Below are 14,972 nucleotides of genomic sequence, written 5' to 3'. Positions count from 1 at the left end.
TGGAAAGACATGTAAAGGACTAACAAGAAAAACAGCTCCATTGATAAGCCTAGTTTTTCAGTGACATACTAAAACCTGTAATCCTTACTAATTATCTCAGCAGTATGCCTTGATTTTTATATTTAGTTTTATAATTTTGTTATAACTTTGACATTTTAAATACACTTCATCCTGAAAACTTAACAAGCAGCAACCTGTTTTCCACTTAAGGAATTTCAAATGGAAAGAAGCTGGAAAAAATATGTTTATTAGTAGAAAGTGAGTATAGGTGGAACTTCCCCCCTCCCCGTATATATTTACTGATAACCACCAACAACGGATAGTGATGCAATGGGGTTAGGGAAGAACAGGGGAGGATTGTGCAGTTTCCTTTTTCTAGAGCTGATTTGTTTTCAATGCTGACACAATCCTAGAGGTTAAGACTCAAAGGAAGTATAGATAAGAGTGGTTACAGTGGTGCTGAAGACTGTTAGCAACTAACTGATCACCATCAATTCTTTTCTCTTGGCTAACAAATGTTTTTCCTTCTGAATTCATGATATCCATGAAAAAATAGTATAAACTACAGAATGATACTGTATTAATTTATTCACATGGTGTCTTTACATGTGATTCTAGATACATCTTGTAATTAGTTGAAATATGGGATGCATTCTGTTCCCATTATTCATTTGTTACTATGCAATTTGAGAATAACTGGAGAACCAATTAAAGGAGGATTGTTCTTTCATAAAATAATATTTAAGGAATGAGTGCCTGATGATCATATAAAAGAATCAAGTTATCTGTCTACCCTACAAGGAGAAACAATATGTCAAAATGCAGGTTTTGGGAACATGAAGGCCCACACAATCTTACTTTGTGGTGAAGCGGTTATAATTACAGCATTAAGTTTTATAATCATTACAAAAGTTTTTAGTTCTTATTTTTGGGAATGGTCTAGAAAAAAGTGAATAAGGAGTTTACAGAAAAACTGTTCCCACCACAAAATAAGTCTCACTGTAATTCAAAGGGCAAAGGTAGAGCAAATAGGTTTTTCCATGGACATAATAGCTGGAGAATTCCTTTACCCGTATAACTTTCAAATCCCTGTCTCACCCTCCATCAACCTTTCAAAGTTTTCGTGGTGAAGGTGCCTAAGATGGATGTAACAAGGCCAAGGCTCGAAGCTCAGTGTAAACGTTCACACTGGGGGAAGTTCCCCGTAGGAGCGGAAATATCTCCGCGGTTACACACACAGCTCTCCCAACCTCACTAACTTCGCCAAGTAGTACCTGCGGGCCGCCTCTCTCCACAGCCGCAGGGCTCGGCCACCAGCGCCGGGGGAGGCTGCGGTCCTGTCTTTTTTTTTTTTTTTTTTTTGGTTTTTGCCTAGGCCTGCCCAGTGGGGCGCAGCCACAGCCTGGGCACTGCCAACTAACTCCTTTCATGGTGAGAGGATTGATTTTTAGCTGTTTCCCCGCCCAAGCCTGATACCCACCACCACGTCCGTTGCGCGCACCCAACTTCCAAGCCGGAACCGCGCGCGCGCCCGAGCGCGCGCACACCTTGGCCGCTCCAAGGTAGTCCCAGTGCAGCTGGCCTCCCTTCCCAGCACTCGCATGCTGCCATCCACGTGTAGAAGGTGCGAAAAACAGCCCACTCGGAGCGGGAGGTAAAGTGGGAAAAGAGATGCTGGTTTTAACGCTATTGCCCCGGGTGCCGAGTTCAGAGTGGCTTGCGGGGGTGCCCAAAACTTCGCCGGGATCTTCCACGGTCCCCGCCGACAGTGGCCCTCAGCAGCACCGGCCGGAGGTGCCGGGCCCAGTCTCTGACACCACAGCCCCACCGAGCGCGGGAAAGCAGCGGGAAGCGTCCCCGCGGCTCCGGGGACCCGCACGCCGGAGCCCCGCCCTCCGGGCCGCCGCAGACCCCGCCGCGCGCCCTCGCAGCGTAGAAAAGGCAGACGCGCCCCGCCCCTTCCCGCCGGCCAATGGGCGCCCGGGCCGCGCGCTGTGTGTCTCCGCCTCTGCCAGGGAAACTTCAAGCAGGAGAAAAGTTTGTACAGAGGCTGGAAGGGCGAGAGCGGTGCTCGGAGCCCTGCAGCCGAAGCGGAAGAAGATGAATGGCCCCAGGTCAGAACCTCAAGCTGAGTGGACCTCAGACAGCCCCCAGGGTGCCAGAAGCGGCGTCAGCTGCAGCCGCCAGCCCCGATAGCCGCTGGTGCTGTCCACGGCTAGGCCGGGGGGGCGGTCCGAACCCAGGACTGAGGCTCCTGCCACCTGCGCGGGCCGCCGCACACCTGAGCTCTGTCCGCCCCAGGACGGGACCTGAGGGCTCCGCAAAGCTTGCTTTTATCTCTGAAGGTACAAGAAAGAAAGAAAGAAATCCAAGATCAGACTTCACTGATCCATCCCGCTGCCATTCTGGCTTTCCACGTTTTTGAAAGCTGGCCATTCTGACCCCAGTTCAGAAAACTGGCAGCCACCGAGACCCGACGCTGAGGAGGCAAAGACTTGGCAAGCTTCACACGGAGCGGGGCGAGACTGAGGGCAGGTTGGAGGCGTGTCCAGGACACCTGAGCCTTGACCCTTGGGACTTAGGCGGCTACTGCCGCCGCGGCTACCACAGGTGAACAAGGGGTTCGGGAAGAGGGCGGGGCGGGGGGGCGCTTCTCTAGGCAAGCCAGGGAGGAGAGAGTGCGCTAAATTATCTTCCATAATTTGTTTTCAGTGAGAGTTATTGACTCAGAATCTGTCCGGAATAAGAGCGAGCCACTTTTCCCTTGAGATTGGTGGTGTTCATCTTGGCAGTGGAGTGACTTGGGTTGCGGGGAGGAGAGGATGGCAGTGCCGACTAAATATTACCGTCAGTAGACTGGTGCTGCTGGCAGGGCAGGACCTATCCGGAGCCTGGGGATTTCGGTAGCCGAAGGTGGTAAGTGGCTACAATCCACAATGTAGGTAGGATCAAGTTGCGCCCCTGGTCTCAGCAGCACATTGTTTCTTGGGCGCAGGTCTGGCACCTTGCATGTGGTAACTTACGCTTACAGCGCCTTTATCTCTCCTACCATCCGCAGACCCATCTCGAACTCCAAGGTTGAGTACCGCCGGCCACCACCATGTCCTCCGCTGGGGCTAATATGTCTGCCTCCTCTGAATCCGACCGTCTGAACAGCCCGGTGACCATCCCGGCGGTGATGTTCATCTTCGGAGTGGTGGGCAACTTGGTGGCCATCGTGGTGCTGTGCAAGTCGCGCAAGGAGCAGAAGGAGACGACCTTCTACACGTTGGTATGCGGGCTGGCCGTCACCGACCTGTTGGGTACATTGCTGGTGAGCCCGGTGACCATCGCCACGTACATGAAGGGACAGTGGCCCGGAGGCCCAGCGCTGTGCGAGTACAGCACCTTCATTCTGCTCTTCTTTGGCCTGTCGGGCCTCAGCATCATCTGTGCCATGAGCATCGAGCGCTACCTGGCCATCAACCACGCCTACTTCTACAGCCAATTCGTGGACAAGCGACTGGCGGGCCTCACGCTGGTTGCGGTCTACGCATCCAACGTGCTCTTCTGCGCGCTGCCCAACATGGGTCTGGGCAGCTCGAGGCTGCATTACCCGAATACCTGGTGCTTCATCGACTGGACCACCAACGTGACGGCGCACGCCGCTTTTTCCTACATGTACGCGGGCTTCAGCTCTTTCCTCATTCTCGCCACAGTGCTGTGCAACGTGCTCGTGTGCGGCGCGCTGCTCCGCATGCACCGCCAGTTCATGCGCCGCACCTCGCTGGGCACCGAGCAGCACCACGCGGCCGCCGCCGCCGTGGCCACTGCCGCTAACCCGGCCGCCGCCTCCCCCGCCCTGCCGCGCCTCAGCGACTTTCGCCGCCGCCGGAGCTTCCGCCGCATCGCGGGCGCCGAGATCCAGATGGTCATCTTACTCATCGCCACGTCGGTGGTGGTACTCATCTGCTCCATCCCCCTCGTGGTGAGTGGTCGCGACTGGGCCCCCCTATGCGAGTTTCCCGCATCCACCTTGCTTCTCCCGTCTCCCGCTGCCTCTTCCCTCACCTTCCTTGGCAGTGAGCATGTCTCCGGGTTGGGGCTGGGATTCCCTCGCTCGGCCCCTCCAAGCAGGCCCAAACTTCTTTAGGTCGCGCCCCTAACGAAATGTAACAGGGGCTTTTCCCCTACATCCTCGAGTTTCTTTCCCCGAAAACCTGGTTTCCTTTCTGTCCCGGGGCAGCCCCTACCCCTTGTTGCCTGACATTGGCTTTGAGCCTTCCGGGAACACCCGCTGCTCTGTCAGATGTGCAGAGGAAACCGCTGTAGCATGACTTAACCCCGGCAGAATCCTGAATGTCAGGGGTGGTAAATCTCTTTGTTGTACACCATTCAGGCAGTGGGGTTTTTTTTGGTGTTCTCATTTATGTAGAAGTTTGTTTTTTGGTAGATTATGTAGAATTTTAGACCTAGGAAAGATACTGGTTGTTTTTTGGTCTAGTCTATCTCCCTCACTTTACACAGGGAGTGACTTGCTTAAAATAACCCAGCAGAACTACACTGTCCAACTAGATTCCTCGCTCTTCCCCATGCTGTGCCCTGCGAGAACATATCAGTGCACATTTGGGTCACAGTTTCTTTACAGGGCATGGCCCAGGGTCCTTTATTATCTCTAGGGGTCAGGAAAGCAAGGTTTCTCAGGAGTCCTATTAAGGGTAGGTTGATGTATATGGGGTATTGAATTTGAGTTCTCAACAGCTGTGAGAGGTACAGTGCTATTCTAGAGAAACGGAGCTTAAAGATGCTCATCTTACTGCCAAGCCAAAACGCTGCAGCATGTGATGAGCCTCAGACCCATCTGACTCCAAACCCTTCTCATGAACTATTACATCATGTCTTCCTCCTAGAACACTTCTAATTTTGGCCTTGGTACAGTGTATGTGTTTGAGTTTTGGTGCACTACATTTTTAAGACACACCTGATTTAAAATTGCCTTTGGATTAACTTCTATAATGTTATAAGCAGAAAGGTTGAACGTGTACCCAGTTCTCTGCCTGTCATTAAAAGGGAAAGTACCAGGAACTGAGGAGCTCATGCCTGTAATACTTCATCCAGGGTTTCTCTTGAAAGCAACTACTTCTGAGTTTTCCTGTTCCTCAGACACTATTTCATTCCTGGAAATTCTAAACTATCAATTCGGAAAGAGATAATTTCTCTGTGCTGATTGGAAGCAAGAGAAAAATAAATGTAATGGCTATTATTCCTTCCTTTCCCTTACTGATGTGGTCCAGAGGTCTTTAATATAAAAACGTGTGGTATCTGATAAAAGTGACTGAAAATGGAAAGAACTTAACAGAAGGCTGAGAGCCAGCATACAGTAGCTCCATGCCAATTTGTATAAACAGAAGTAAATATAACCGGTCGGAAGGGCCTTTAAACCATTCCAGAACCCAATATTATTTAGTTAAGTTACACTTGAGCCACATAAATATATTTTACTGTCTGTAACGGCAACTCAAAATACGGTGAGGTTTTGAAGAAACAGCTCTGCTCTTGATTGCATTCCCTTCTCTGGCCTCTGCCTTACGTTTTACAGGACAGTAAATGACCAAAGTGTTTGTATTGACAGAACATCCACTTTATTAAACAGTAATTAGAGCTGGAAGGTTAGTAACATACACATACTTTTTTTAAAATTAAGGTATCATTGATGTACAATCTTATGAAGGTTTCACATGAACAACATTGTGGTTTCAACATTCATCCATATTATCAAGTTCCCCCCATCCCATTACAGTCACTGTCCATTAGTGTAGTAAGATGCTATAGAGTCATTACTTGTCTTCTCCAATGTGCACATACTTTTTAAATGTGTCTTGGTTGGAGATAGGCATGTGAAGCTATTGGTTACTGCGTGGTCACAGATGCATTGTTTTCTTCGAGCATCTAGAGAGGCATAAGAAAACCTTAATTCATCTTAAGGCCTAAAGCGGTAGACCTGGACTATGGTGCAGAGCCATTTGTCACAAAGCCAGCATGAAATTATTTGAGAAGCTAAAGGCAAGAAATTATAGGAACTCTGTTTGTGGTTTGCAGATTAGCCACATTTTAACTAACAAGCAATATGTGTTCTATATAAATCCAGTAATGTTTAGGAGATACTAAGTCATTTTGCCCTGAAAATTGAAACTGGCTCAGCTAAGAAGTAATCACACAGTGAAGCACACATGTAAGTAATAAGGAATCATGCAAGTAGTTGTAGCTTCAGTTTTTAGCCTTTAGTTTTGGCTACCAAAATCTAATTTCAGAATCAGTTTAATTTACAGCAAGTTTTACAGTAAGCACTGGGGTCATTCATTATGCTACCTACTCATTTAGTGACTACTGAGAGAATTAAAAACTTATTCACAACTATAGTCTTCCTTGGCTTACTTTTGCAACTTTTATTTTTTCAGGTTTCTCATATTTATACAGTAACTTCAGTTTAGAATTTGTGACATGTAAAGCAGTTGGACCTATCTTCCAAGGAAAAACTAATGAAGCATCTCTTAACTTTTATCAAATTAAGTTGGTTGCTAATTCTATTTGAAGGAAATCCCTCTGAAACATTAAAATGCTTTGGAAAAGCTAATAGAGTAAGTGTGGTTTACTTGGAATTCTAGAAAGCTTGACATAGTATATATAAGGAAAATAAACAGTACAGAGAACAACCAAATTTTTGTCTTGTGAATGCTAAGGAAGAAAAAACTACAGTCGCTCTTAAAGGGCAGTTGAAATTGAGTTTAGTATATAAAAAATAAATTGTTTTATTGATCCAAAATAAATGTTTCATAATGAGAGCTTGAAATGGAAGTTTGAGAAAGGTTGGGAAATTAGTTGCAGATATAAGGAACCGTGCTGAACTTGCAAAATTTTCTTAAGTGAGTCACAATCATACAATCTACTAGGAACGTTACATGACAAGATTTAGTGGAAAGGTGGGTCTTGTCATTTTGTCTGTTGTTCTATTTATAACCAGTCTTTGGTTTTTTTAAATACAGGAGAAGCTGAAGAAAGGAGACTATGCTTAACATAAATAAGAGATTGAATTCTTTAGACATTTGCAAGACAAGCCACATAAGGTTGAACGTTAAGTGCTTGTAACTAGATCAACTTTCACTGCTTAATTTTGCAGCTACTAATGTTAAGATACAATTACAATAAAATCTTTTACCTCAGAGCTAAACAGTTAACACTGTTGGAAAGGTGTTTTTTCCTCATGCACAGGCAAGCCAAGGCTCTATTTATTGCTTACTCGTTTCTTTTATTTTCTTCTCACTCTGAAGTAACAAGTATTCATCTCTATTAGGGGTAGAGGGGCCAATTTGATGAATCTTGAATGCTTTGAATGGGTAAAACTTAGACCTTTTTGAAAACAGCCTCATGTGAGTATGTATTTGGTTACTTACTATAAACTAGTCATCAATGCAAAGCCTTCACCTGCATTTGATCAGCAAAGGCTTATTAGGGCAGAAGAAAACTATAAATATTACACTTTTTTTTACTGTAGGCAAACTGTATGTGGAATCACAAAACAATATGGGATTTCAGATGAATAAAAATCACATCTATAAATAAAAGAGTAATGCCATAAATTTGGATACTGTCACAGCAGAACCTGAAGGGTTTGATTATTTTTCAAATAAATTTGGCTAGATTAAAAAAAATAGCAATTCCGAAAAGCCAGTTTTTAGTCATAACACGAAATTGCAGACCTGCAGTAGCACCTTGAAAACTGCTGCATGGCACATGGAAGTAAGGTATTTCTTTCCACATCCGGCTGTCTCAGTTGAGTCTTTAAAAAAGCTATAGGAAGAAGGTGGGGCTGGCCAGTGTTTCCACTCTGCACTTCAGTTTCCTCAACTACAGATGAAGGATTTATATCATTTACCAAGTTCTGGGTGGCTGTGGGTGAGTCCTGTTCTAAAGATCTTTGCACCACGGTTGGCTTAATTTTATTGAACATCTACTAGTAAGACTTTTTCCCCCAGAGCTGAAGTGACTCTTATAGTCTGCTATTAGAATGTTGAAAGTTAGAGTTAAAAAGAAAAAAAAACACCCTCAGCAATTTTCAATGGAGATTTGATTTAGAGAAATTTAAGTACTATGCTTTCAATAAATAGCCAGTTAGTGACCCAGAGCAAGAATAGAGCTCTTATAACGCCACCCAGTCAAGAATGTTTTCCACTATCCTTTACCTGAAAGTGGTTAGTATTTCTAATAACAGCTGTGTGACTCTACAAGGGAGCTGACTGAGCAAGCACAGATAATTCATTTTATGTTCTTGAAACAGAACAAGAAGCACTCGTGCACAAGTCCAGCTACAAGATCTTGTCATTTATTGGAAAGCATTTCTACTTTGATAGTCAATTACAAAATTTGTCTAATCAAAATTTCAACATTCTTTTTCAATTAGACATTCCCTACCAATAGGTTATTCTTAAATAAGAAGTACATGTTTTTGATAATCTGTCGTTAACCATATCCCCAAGCTACCTCTAAGCTGTGGTTTTCAAATTACTGATATATTCCAGTGGCCAAGCTTCCACATACGGGTTACCAAAAAAAGCAAGGACAGCCAACATATATGCTGCATGCTAGGCATTATACTGGGCACTTACACAATTTGTACATAAATTGTAAGGAGAGCCAGGATTTGAACAGAGGTTTGAATCCCAAAGCTTAGGCATTTACCTCTACAACACAGCCTCCTTTATACCTGTCATTACATCCTTTGAATTTGTCATATTTTCTCCAACTTGTATTCCATTGATCTGAATTCCTATCTCTAATCATCCTTGAGAAGTTGTAATGTATGTCAACATGAGTGATAAACCACATGCATAAGTCTGCAAGTACAGAAAAACAGACTGAATTCTTAAAACCACAAGAGAGTATATATGTTATGTTCGGCAAATTCTTTTAAGGTGTTTTCCCCCTTGACTCAGAGGTTCTGTTTTATCAGCTGCACCCTCTTCCAACACTGAAAACTGCCTGAGCATGTTTATTTGTGTAGCACTTAGGGCCTGTTAGACAAGAACTCCAGAAGAGTACTTTCACCTCCTCACATGACATTGAAGTACTGCTGTGGATATTCCCATCTTAATTTGGAGTTTCCCCCTTTCAGGTCACCAAATCAAGTAGCCTTTAAAGCAAAGCAGAGGTTGCTATATTGTTACAAAGATTTTTCAAATATCTCAAACATTGCTGTATATGTTTTCAAACAGTTCATGGAGCTTCTGTTCATTTTCTTTACTTGGAGAGTCAGTCTCTCCATTGAGAACATGCTGCAAGGCGAAACCCATTTTTCTTGATTTTTTTTCTCCCAAATAATTTGACCAACTTTTGAGAATGTTTTTACTTGATTTTGGAATGTTTGTTTTGATACTCATCTTTATTTGCTACTCTGTGAGCTCCCTTTACTGATATGACATTAAATGACCAGGGTCACTGGCTTATATTAATTATAAGCTTTTTCATCCCCAAGGAAATCTAAAATAGGTCTTTTTATAGGGCTTTTTTTTTCATTCCCTGTACAATAAAAAATTACTGCTGTGGGTAAAGGGCGACACAAATAATTCTTTCCTTGCTTCTTGTCAGCATTGATTATGAAAGCCCATTACTAATTTTTTTTACAACACTGACTTTTCTAAAATGTCCTAGAAATTTAAAAACAAAATGCTAACTCTTAATGCATTCCTTTAATTAGCTACCAGTTTCATTACTTCTGTATCCATTTTAACTCTTAAAAATTTTTTCTCCTTTCAGTAGTAACCACGCTTATTTTCAGGTTGTGGTAGAACACCAGCAACAAAACATTTCAATGTGAAAAATCTCAGAAGTGCAAAGCTCTGATTCTTGGGAGATGACTGTGCTTAGGGTGGGCCTTTGGGATCAAAACTCCCAAGTGGCGTACCACTGCCACCTAGAGGCTAGAAGTATCAAGTTCACACAGGCCCTGCCACAGATTTGCAGAGACTAGCTAGGCACAGGAGGGCCTGACTCTAAGTGATTTAAATCCATCATTTCTTTTACCATTAGGAACATTGTATGTGATGTAAAATATAACCTTGTGGTTTTTACCGATAATTCCATCATCGGGAAATAATTCTTAAACAGAAAGTTAGCCATCTTGGTAGAACAAAAAAACACTGACATTGAAGCCTTCAGAAGAGCTGGGACCCCAGACCAGTCTACCTACAAGGTGGGGGACCTTGATGAGTTCCTCAAAACCTCCAGGTCTCAGTGAGACTCATGTGAGAGAAGGTCCGTAGACCCACGGGAATCTGCATAGGCACAGCTGAGAACTTCAAGAAGGATTATGGTAGGAACCAAGGTAGTGTTTTATAAACACAGGAAATCAAACCAACATGCTTTGTCTTGATAATATCATTTATCCAAGCAGAGTTTCTGAAAGTCTTTTAAGCCATCATACTAGCTCTCCCAGAGATCAGGGTATTAATTTCATCTTGACCAATTTGTTCTGAGATTTACAGGACCATAAAATCCCTTATCTAAAACATGAAGGGCCAGATGTACTTTAGAATTTCTAAGATTTAAGAAAACTAAGTTAGTAATATACTGTATAACATGTAATACCCTCATCAGAACTAGACAGAACCTCTGGAACAAAACAAGAATATTTACACTAAGTGGAATAAATAAAACTACAAATGGCCTCACGGCCTAGTCAGTTCAGGTTTTTCAAACTCCTTTTACCCAAATTGGTACAAACCTTTCTAAATATCCCTATCTTTCTTAGTGCTTCATACACTGAATACCCATTATTATACTGTATGGTAAAGCAACAAGTCTTCAAGTCTTGTTAGAGATATCTGCCCCTAAGTAAATGGATTCTAGCTATGCTTCTGTGATTTCTTTCTCCTTTTTTATGGTTTTTATGCATCCTCCTTGGCTTGTGAGACTTACCTCTCATTCTCCCTAATGTAAAATAATTAGTAAGGACAAGTTATAATTATCAAATAATTACTAAAGACAGTAATTATCTTAAGACCACTATTTTTATATTGGGTGAGTTTTCATATAAAACATCCTCATGGAATTAGAAGACTAGACAATATAATAATAATGCTTTAAGGGTAAATTTCAGAGTACATGTAACAACTACTTTTTCCTCTAAGGAATAAAATAAGAGTCTTCCTTAAATTTATACAAATTCATGCTCTCCACGCTGAAGCATCTGAAGTTCCCAGAAGCTGGAATATCATTTCATTCTTCCATAACTGACATGCACAAGGAATTCCACTGCACATGGAATTGCCTGTTTGAAAGGTAATGTCCTTCTAAATTCAGCAAACTCCTGATCATCTATCAAACTTACCCCCAGGCAGCATCCTCTGATGCCCTCCCATCCAGGTCTGGATTAGCTGTGCCTCCCTGTATATACCTCTCCCATTTCATTTAATCACCCCCTATTTCATTTCATTTCACGCATTCATTCCTTGATCTGCCTTCCTGTCTTCTGCACTTTGGGTTTCTCTCTGAAGTGTTCTCTCAGAACCTGTCATGATGCCTGACACAGGAAATGCTTACTGTTAAATGAGTAAATGCGTGAAAGAATGTGTGTGAGTGGTTATAGTAAAAGCAGAAAATTTGAACTGGCAAAAGAAAGACTCCAAAACAGCAATCAGGTGTTAGGGTCTCCTTGTGTTTACCTCATTTATGCCATTCCTGGGGTATAGTGGGATGGGCTGGTGAACATGCCTCTCACCTTAAATTTGCTCAAACTGCACTGAAATGACTTGTCATCCCTGCTGCTTCATCCAGAGTGATCTCTTGACACTTGGCCGTTTACTGGCTCAAATGCTGATACAAACACCAAGGAGAGATAGATTCTGATTGGAGTTTCAGACTGGATTTACTGAGTGGCGGTTGTTGACCAAAACTATAGTTTGCAAGCAGCAGGGAGCCAGGCTTAGCAGCTGAGTAGCAGAATCAGTTGTGAATTTTAGAATCATCTGGTGGCAGTTTGGAAGACGGATTGGAGAGGAGAGGAAACAGAGGCAGGAAAGCTAGTTTGGTGGATGATGCGATAATTTAGGTGAGAAATACAATTAAGGGAAAGACTGGGTAACACTAGATGACCAGGGAACAGTCTCCTATGGAGAAAATAGAAGCTATTCTCTGGACATTCTGGATGGTAAGAGATTCAGATATTGGTTTATGAGTTTGCAGTATATTTTCTAGACCCTAAAATAAGGGAATTTCTGGACTTTTCTGTGATGACTAAATGGTTAGTTGACTTACAAAGTGAGTATGGGAAATCAGTGGCTACTGGAAAAAAAAGATACTTCACTAGAATTACAAAAACTTAAAAGCAATCACAGACACGACGTCAGTAAAATGCTTCTCAAAGGTACTTTATAAATTACCTATATACACATTGCATTTTAGTATGTCATCTTTGATCTAGGAAAGAGTCATAAGATAGTTAGAAAAATGATAGTTATACTAACTCAAAACATAAGTGTAATTGTACAATCGGGATTTTCTGAGGCTTATTGCATATGCTGTCCCCTTCTTGCCACTTATTAAAAGAAAAGAGAGCAGCTCCATAATGCTACTGAGTTAGACATAGCATGTAAATGTTTTCCAGGTTGGTTAACGATAATATCTAAATGTGGGCATCTTATTTACACAGGTGCGTGTGTTCATCAACCAGTTGTATCAGCCAGCTTTAGAACAAGAAATCAGCAAAAACCCAGATTTGCAGGCCATCCGAATTGCTGCTGTGAACCCCATCCTCGACCCCTGGATATATATCCTCCTGCGGAAGACAGTGCTGAGTAAAGCAATAGAGAAGATCAAATGCCTCTTCTGCCGCATTGGTGGGTCACGCAGAGACGGTGGGGGACAGCACTGCTCAGACAGCAGGAGGACATCCTCCGCCATGTCCGGCCACTCTCGCTCCTTCCTTTCCCGGGACCTGAAGGAGATCAGCAGCACATCTCAGACCCTACTTTACATGCCAGAACTCAGTGAAAATGGCCTTGGAGGCAGGAATTTGCTTCCAGGTGTGCCTGGCGCAGGCCCGACCCAAGCAGACACCACCTCACTGAGGACTTTGCGAATATCAGAGACCTCGGACTCCTCACAGGGTCAGGACTCAGAAAGCATCTTACTGGCAGATGAGGTTGGTGGGAGTAGCAGGGCTGGGCCGGCCCCAAAGGGGAGCTCCCTGCAAGTCACATTTCCCAATGAAACACTGAACTTATCAGAAAAATGTATATAGTAGCTAAGGGGAAAAAAAATACAGCACTGTTTCTGGAAGCTTATAAAATCCTGTGCAATAGACACATAAATGAAGTGTTTAGCTGTGCTCAGAAGGGCTATTTTTTGTCCCATAACTCACAATAGTGAATATCTGGCTTTAGAGCACTTTGCAGACAAGTTAATTCATATGGGTTCTGAAGTCTGAAGCACATTGGTTGCCACCTCAAGATGACACAGGATTTTGGTCACAACTTGATAGCTGGTAAGATCTACCCTCAGTTTTTCTACTTGATACAAGGATGGCATAAGTTTTGCTATTTTCCTTACATCAAGAGCTTTTTTTCTGGCACCCAGCAGAAGGCCAGGTACAGAAGGGCTCAATTCCAATAAACTATGAGGACTTTCTTACGGATGATTTAAGTGTCTCACTAAAGCATGAAATGTGAATTTTATTGTTGTAAATAATGATTTAAGGTATTTAAAATTATTTTCTTCTCTGTGAGAAGGTTTATTGTTAATACAAGGTATAATAAAGTTATGGTAACCCCTCTCCCAATATAACCAGCTGAAGTTACAGATTAAGTTTATTTTTTTCATAAACAATGTGTTGAAAACTCATGGTAAGATTCATATCTATAAAAAAAATTAAGTTTTTAAAAGAAAGAGTTTATAACTATAAAGGAATAAAGATAAATACTATTTAAGACATAAAAATTACAGTTCAAAATATTAGTTCTTTCGAAGCTATGTGCAATACATAGTGAAAATCCTTTAGTAATGCTACATGTATTTATCCAGAAAACTGGTTTCAGGAGAATTTAACTTGCTAGTAAATGTTTTCTATTTTTGTCCCCATTAACTGGTACTTTTTTAAATGAATCATAAATTTTAAAGTTTTTGATAACCCATAATTGAGGTGTATAATATAAAAGCAAGTCTAAGCAGCTTTTTTTCCCCTGAAAGTGTCCATAGTTTTACTTTCCTACAGAATGATCTAGAATATCTTTTAAAATTTAAGAAGGCAGCAGATTGCATCATGAAGGCCTTTTCTTTGAGATGTGGAAGGATTGGTTAAATTTGCATTTCACAGATAATCATAAGAGTTGAACAACATAAGGGGTGCAAAACTCAAGCACATAAGAGTCACCTTCCAGCAATTGTGTAACACCCCATAATGTCATACACATATTTGAAGGACTCGTCTCAGAGAAATATTAAGCATGCTTTGTTGCTCAAAGTGTTTTTGTGAATTGCTTGGTTGTAACTAAATTCTGAGCCTGATAGTGATAATGGTTTTAAGAAGCAGTTGTACCAACTAAAATTATTTTGGAGATTATAGTAAATAAATAAATACACTCAAGCTGAATTCCATATCATCAGTTTTAGGAAATTTGTGTGATTTTTTGTTCCCGGTCATTTTCTTTGCTCTTTTAATTTGGAATATTAGAAATTGTTAAATTTTGAAATGACATCAAATTTAGAGAAAAGTTGCAAGAATAGTTAGTACAAAGTCTTGGATCCACTTTAATGGGGAATGGTATTTAGAAACAGATCTGGGTAAAAGGTATACTCAGAATTAGCAGTTTGTATGGGCAGCAGAGGAGACAGTATTGTTTACCTTGCTACATGTAAAGGACCCAAATATTTATTATAAAAAGTCAGTATAAATTTAAGGTCCTTCCTACTTATAAATTCTCTAGATCAGTCCTTCTTCAATT

The 14,972-nt window shown here is 42.1% G+C and overlaps 1 protein-coding gene across 1 annotated transcript; it reads left to right on the top strand.

Annotated features, from left to right (window-relative positions):
* Positions 1-2,042: 2,042 nt before the first annotated feature.
* Positions 2,043-14,633, top strand: PTGER4 (prostaglandin E receptor 4). The gene is made up of 3 exons (XM_036910866.2): positions 2,043-2,610; positions 3,059-3,967; positions 12,683-14,633. Exons 2-3 carry the CDS (start codon positions 3,101-3,103, stop codon positions 13,271-13,273), a joined length of 1,458 nt encoding a protein of 485 aa, XP_036766761.1. The 5' UTR covers positions 2,043-2,610; positions 3,059-3,100; the 3' UTR covers positions 13,274-14,633.
* Positions 14,634-14,972: the final 339 nt, after the last annotated feature.

The sequence above is a fragment of the Manis pentadactyla genome, chromosome 2, assembly GCF_030020395.1.
Source record: "Manis pentadactyla isolate mManPen7 chromosome 2, mManPen7.hap1, whole genome shotgun sequence".
Classification (NCBI taxonomy): domain Eukaryota; kingdom Metazoa; phylum Chordata; class Mammalia; order Pholidota; family Manidae; genus Manis; species Manis pentadactyla.
Note: the sequence above shows the minus strand (reverse complement) of the source record. Positions and strands in the feature narration are given on the sequence as shown.